Source organism: Triticum dicoccoides, chromosome 2B, assembly GCF_002162155.2.
Source record: "Triticum dicoccoides isolate Atlit2015 ecotype Zavitan chromosome 2B, WEW_v2.0, whole genome shotgun sequence".
In the NCBI taxonomy this organism is placed as follows: Eukaryota; Viridiplantae; Streptophyta; class Magnoliopsida; order Poales; family Poaceae; genus Triticum; species Triticum dicoccoides.
In genome coordinates, this window is record NC_041383.1 from 766,640,208 (window position 1) to 766,646,739 (window position 6,532).

The following is a 6,532-nucleotide window of genomic DNA, read 5'->3' on the forward strand; positions in this document are numbered from 1 at the left end:
GCGCTCACGGGAGCGTCGCGGGAGGGGAGACGAGGGGAGGGGTCGGCACCCCTGTTGGTTGTTCATCATTTTTGTCTTCACTAGATTTGTTATCATTCTGTGTTATGTATTGTTGAACCAGTGGTCAAAACAAGAAACCAAATCGTCATTTTCGTTTTTTTAACTGCAACAGACTCTTGTTGGATTATAATTTTGCTGTCCTGGCATTTTCACTGGTGAATTGTAAATGTTGCAACTGAAGCCTGCATTTTTGCTAGTTGCGAATGAGTGGTAGAGACTGAATTAACAAAGTATAGCATAACCTGTGGTGAATGAACCTGGAATGCATGCCTTTTGTCATTTCCTTGGGTTCTGAATACTCTTTTGTATGATTTTCTTGTTCACTGCTCTTATGTCACTTCATGTTTTTTTCTCTAGAGCTTATGAGATTCCATCAGTTTTGTGTTGTATTGTAAGGTATTGCCGTACCATCTTGAGCAATTATATTTCTATTTGAGCCGAGTTAATGTGTATTTGTAGAGCATGTTCCCGTATTCCCAAGACAAAAAACATGGGATCCTACATGCTTCTTGGTGTTGATCGTGATGCATCTGAAGAAGAGATCAATAGTGCAAGAAACTTCCTTCTTCAACAATACGCTGGGTATGAGGAAAGCGAAGAGGCAATTGAAGGTGCTTATGATAGGATAATGATGAAAAGCTACTCACACCGTAAGAAATCGAAAATCAACCTGAAAAGCAAATTAAAGAAGCAAGTGGAAGAATCTCCATCATGGGTTAAGTCACTGCTTGGACACTTCGAGGTGCCATCGATGGATGTCGTGTCAAAAAGGTTTGCTCTCTTTGGCTTTATTGCTGGGTGGAGCATCGCAAGTTCTGCTGAGACTGGACCTACCTTCCAGGTATATATATGCTTCTCCCAACTGATTCAGTACTTGTTTTTTTCCTAAGCACTGAAACTGTTAGAGATCACTTACAGCCTAAGACTGTTGTTTATTTCTCTTGCGTTTGGGGATAGGAACCATTAGGCAGAAAAAAGATAGATTGAGCCTCCTATTATACCAATTATAGGTCTTGCTGGTTGTAACAAGCTTTTTAACATTGATGGTTTTCTGTTGCAGCTTGCATTGGCACTCGTCTCATGCATATACTTCCTCAACGACAAGATGAAAAACCTTGCCAGGGCGTCTGCTACAGGGTTAGTTATCACCTGCATAGCAACATACGTGTACTAGTCCCTTGGTCGTTATTAGTCGCGCACGCATAGGGTGTTTAATCCTCCTGTGTACTTGCAGGCTTGGGCTCTTTGCGGGTGGCTGGATAGTAGGTTCGCTGGTACCTGGTAGTCCCAGTGACCCCGGCATTTATTTTCCCGCGTACTTGGTGTCTGGAGCTCCTTACTTCGCTGGTCGCTTATGTATTTTTATTCTTGGGTTGCTCTCTCGTCAAGTGAAATCTCTGAAGCTTGAAACCGTTGTTGTTTCTGCAAGATTTTCTCTTACTGACGTCTCAAGTGCGTCAATTCACCCTTTTGACCTGTGCTGTGAGTGTATAGATAGATGCCCTTTGGACAGATCGAAACTCGGCCCTCTATTGTTCAGATCCCATGAGCCGTTGTTATCTCTAGTCTAAGCTCATACAGTAGTATTGATCAGTATTGTATTGTAGGCAGAGCAAGCCAGTTTCTGCAAGCTGATGCTGCTACCTCTAGAGTGCTTGGGCATGCTATTGTACCTATATATACATGACTCGTACAGTTTCAGATGTGCAATCAATTTATCATGCTTTTTTTTTATCATTGCTTGTGCTTGTGATTTAACGGTTTGTTGTGAGATTGTTTTTTCCAGAGTGAATTCCATTTTTTACCTTGTAGTTGTACATTTATGACACATATTACCCTATTTAGCGGAACTTTTATCGAAATGTCAGATTTTGGAGACTTTTAACACGGTTTTACCCCAGTTTTACATTTTGTCTGTTTATGGTCGATAGGATCGGCATGTTGCGTCATTGATTTGTAAAAAAAACTGTAAGGATCGGAGGGCATCATTGGCGATCTTGTCCAAGCTTCTCTTGTCTATCTGTTCCACTCCTTGTGGCCGTCCACATGTTTTTGGATACAGGGCGTCACCTCACACCTTACCTGATGGACACGCATCAAAAAACAAGGGTCCAAAGATTTCAAAAGGGGTATTCTAGACGAATTTTCACTCGAAGGGGTAATTAGTGTCACAAATGTATAAATATGGGGTAAAAAGTGGAATTCACTCTTTTTTCCACGTGTGTTGCAGTGCATCTCTGCCTGCGGATCAGCAGCAATTTGAGTAGTTGCCCATTCATTCACAGCCATCGATCGAACCCGTTGTTTTGGCTTGTCAAATATGAATACAAGTTCCATTCCTTCCCATGCGGGCGGTCATCTTGATCACTTTGTACTGCTGCTTATTCTTTGCTCCCCAATCTGCACTAAATTTTCACTGATGTAATGATGTAATAATAACCTCTAAAAAGGTTGGTGGGTGCTAGGACCGTGTGAATTTTCTTGCCCGGATTCAGTTCAGTTGGATTGTTAGAAGTCATTTCTAACAAGCTGAGAAAATCATGTCTGGACTGATACCAGCTGTATGTATGAGTCCACTTCAGTGCTCGTGTTATTTATTTAGTTTCAGAAAGCAATTTATTTATTTATTCTTCCACATTCGAAGACAAGAAAAGAAAAATGTGCTCATTCTATGCCACAGGCTGGAGGGTCCCCTCTCTCACTCGGCAGTCGGCACTAGCTAGTTTCATTTCAGAAAACAAAACTCTGAATTCATTCTCAAAGGCCTGCGTGCTAACGGATTCAGTTCAGATTGGCAGTGCATGACAGAAACTCCAAATATGCTAGGTAGGGTAGGGATCACAAGGGAAGGGGGGTGACAAATCGATTCGAAATCCATCAGCTGCTGTTGAATGAATATGTGATGCTTGTCGGATCTTTGATCTTTGCTATGTACACTCCCTCCGTAAAGACTTTTTTTCACACTATGTCAAGTGTCAGAAAAGTCTTATATTAAGTTATGGAGGGAGTGGTATGTTGACAGCACACAAGAAAATCTTCAGCCCCAAACTTATGCAGTCCAAAAGCAACAGCAACAGCAGCAGCGTGAACACTGGCTGATTCACTCAGATTAGGTTAGCTGACGCAGATCTCAAAGTTTCAGAATAATCCGCGCAGACGCAGGGCTTGCTAACACACATTTTTTTTATCTGAAACTCTGAAGCCTTATTCAAGCAAAGTTGTCGTCACTCCCAAAATCAGCCAGAACAAACAGGATTATATGTTGCCATCTACTCCCTCCGTTCAGAATTACTTGTCGTAGAAATGGATGTATCTAGATGTATTTTAGTTCTAGATACATCCATTTCCGAGACAAGTAATTCCGAACGGAGGGAGTACTCAGTTCACCCTTTTGACCCGTGAGTATAGATTAGATGCCCTTTCGACAAACTGAAACTCGACCCTGTAAAATAATGTTCAGATCCCATGAGGCATTATTGTTGTCTATATAGTCTAATGTAGCTTATACTGATCAGTTAGAATAGAACAGATACTGTGAGCTGAAAATAAAGAACCTACACCTGCTGGCTGGCTTGTTGCTCTGCGTGATGACTTGAGTGCCAACAATTTTTCCTACACCTCTAGCTAGTGCCAATTCGACACAGTGTAGAATAGAACAGTATTCCACTTCAGTGTTTTGTTTTGAAAGGTGTTCCACTTCAGTGTTTATATTCTACACTTGGCTTTGTCCATCCCCAGGTGCAGAGGCGGCACTAGTTTCAGAAAACAAAACTCTGAAATCTGAAACGTCTACTGCTACAGCTTGGACCCTCTAAAACTTTCTTGCCACCACGCAGGACTTGCCAACGCATAAACTTGAGTTAGCAGAAAACTACACTCATACTAACAGATAGATTCAGTTCGGACTTCGGACCACAAGGTGAGAGACCGATCCCGAAATATCGTCCGTCAAAGCAAGGTTATCGTTTCTCCCCCCAGAACAAACAGGATTTATTATATGATGAACCTGTTGCCTTGTACAATGAGGAGCTCACCAAAAAGCAACTGCACATATAGACACTCTAAAGCTATCAAAGCCAGCCAGAACAAACAGGATTATATGTTGCCATCTACAATGAGAAGCTCAACCAAAAGCAGCGGCAAAAAAACTAGCTGGTTCAGCAATTTAACTTTTAACCAGGTAAGATGAACTAGAGGATTGCAAGCTGAAACAAGGCATCAAGTAGTACAACAGAGGTTCACATATATAGCTAGAGCACTTCAAGTCTTTACATATCATACCAACATAATAAACTGCATCAAGAGGAAAGCTCGATTCAACCCTCATGCATCTCATCTCAGCAAATAGAATATATTGGCGATACCCTATCGCTATCAGTCCCATTGTACTTGCATTACAGTCTTAGATAGATAGATAGATAGATAGATAGATGCACACATCCGACCATACCTAGAGAACTAGTAAGATGAAACATGCACATTATATACTTACCTAATTTAGATGCGGAGCCACGCTAGCTAGTAAATTAAATTTCCATGATAATATCCTTGGCCGCTTTCATTGTGACCGGCAGGAGACTAGCAATTAGGTCCTTAAGGGCAGATGGGCAACTCCTCTTGAGATGCTGATAGCCATCACTCGCCATCATGGCCTCCAAATTGGAAGGAGAAGCAAGGAACTGTAGACAAGCTACCTTAAGCCCATGGCACCTATGCTGCTCGGCCAAGGCCAGACTTGTCGCCACCATGTTGGTATCAATGTGGCTGCATAACTTGTGCTCGCATATCAGTTTCAGCCTCTCGATGTCGTACCTGTCTGCTGCCACGAGTAGATGGCTAGCCATCACCACATCTCCTCCATGTGCTTCACCTTGCTCGCTGGCCATCTCAATCTCAAGATCAGGCAGCGAGTCGGTGTATATGAAATGGAGCAGGGACCTGAACACATGAGGTTCCATGTCACTGATTTCAATGAGGCTGTCGGTTTTCTCCTTCATGGCGCCGAGGAGCTCTGCCCTGAACACGGATGACCTGGCAGCAAGCACGAGCCTATGAGCCGAGAACTTCTCCCCGCCGACAAGAAAGGCGACGTCGGCTCCATCCATGCTCTCCAGAAGGCTGCCGAAATGCAGATGCATGTCGCTCGGAGGGACCACGACAAACTGCTCGCCGATATCCTTGAGAGTGAGATCACATCTGATGCTGAAAGAGTCCTCTATTATGTCCCCTGAGTGCTCCAAGCCTGCCTTCCTGACCATGAGGCACAGATACGAATTTCTGCTGGTGAAGGAGACAGGCGTCTCAAACATGATGTTTTCAAACATGGTGCCGTAGTAGCGGCCTGGCAGGCCATTCTTGTCAAGCACGCTGATGTTCCTGGCTTTGACGGTCACATCCTTGCCGTCGGCGGTGTCAAGAACCAGGGACATGTAACCTGCAGCAGCACCTGTTGCCAAGCGGCCGTTGGGGTAATACATGAGCACCCAGTCGTGGCCTTGGACGGTGAACGGGGGCGAGGTGACGCACTCGCCGCACTTGAGCAGCTGCTTGGCCCTTGAGTATACACGCACCTTGAACACGAACGACCTGTCCTCGGATTCGGCCACGATGGCTGAAGAAAGCTCGCACTGATATGCCGCCATTCTGGACCAGCTTGGCTAGGTCGCTAGGCAGTCGGGGATCGTGGGCTAGGAAGCGGATCTGAGATCAGGGGGGGAGTCCGGAAGGAGCGGATCGATGGCTAGCCGGCGGAGGCCAAGGGGGGCGGTGAGGAGCTTGCCTGGGAGGGGGATGAGAGGTGTGGAAGAGGGCGGATGGGGCTCGCCGTCGTCCGGCGGTGCGGTTGGTTCTTGGTCTGCGGCGGAGTAATATACGGCACTGGCACTGGCACTGTAGCAGAGCAGGGGGGCGTGAGTGAGAGCAGAGCAGAGCAGGCAGCAGCAAAAGAAGCGGCGGCGTGAGGTGGACAAAATTACTGTTCTGACCCTTAAGGCAAACTAAATCCCGATTTGACCTCGTTTCAAAAAAAAATTCGTTTCTGACCTTTTTCGGTGACGCCAAGGTCCCTGGCGTCTGGGTTACGAAGCAGACGCCACGGTCCCTGGCGTCTGGCCCCTGGCCCGCACTGCCCGCCTGCCCGTTGACCTGCTGACGTGGCAAAGGGGCCAGACGCCAGGGTCCCTGGCGTCTGGCCCCGGTAAGTGGATAACCGCGCGGGCCAGCCCACCCATCCCCATCTTTCTCCTGGCGGCGCACGACGAACAGAGGGCTCTGTTCTTCGCCCCTTCTCTCCCTCCCATCACCACCCCCCTTGATCTACTCCATCAACCCCTCAAACTCACAGATCGGACCCCCCCAAGCTTCTTTGAGGTATTCTCCCCCATTCCCTCCAATTTTTTTTTGTTTTCCCCTCTTTGGTTGGATGCATTATTCAACACTAGGTGATGTTAGATGAGTAGATGGTTTCTTATTT

At 45.9% G+C, this 6,532-nt stretch overlaps 1 protein-coding gene and 1 pseudogene across 1 annotated transcript; one reads left to right on the plus strand and one right to left on the minus strand.

Annotated features, from left to right (window-relative positions):
• The first annotated feature begins 524 nt into the window (after positions 1-524).
• Positions 525-1,601, plus strand: LOC119368661 (annotated as a pseudogene).
• Positions 1,602-4,386: 2,785 nt separating this feature from the next.
• On the minus strand, positions 4,387-5,979 carry LOC119366148 (BTB/POZ and MATH domain-containing protein 1-like). The gene has a single exon (XM_037631832.1). The coding sequence runs from the start codon at positions 5,700-5,702 to the stop codon at positions 4,587-4,589; it is 1,116 nt and encodes a 371-aa protein (XP_037487729.1). The 5' UTR covers positions 5,703-5,979; the 3' UTR covers positions 4,387-4,586.
• Positions 5,980-6,532: the final 553 nt, after the last annotated feature.

Excerpts from the sequence above, each read along its gene's own strand:
- LOC119366148 (XM_037631832.1), bottom strand. The coding sequence starts at position 5,702 with ATGGCGGCATATCAGTGCGAGCTTTCTTCAGCCATCGTGGCCGAATCC.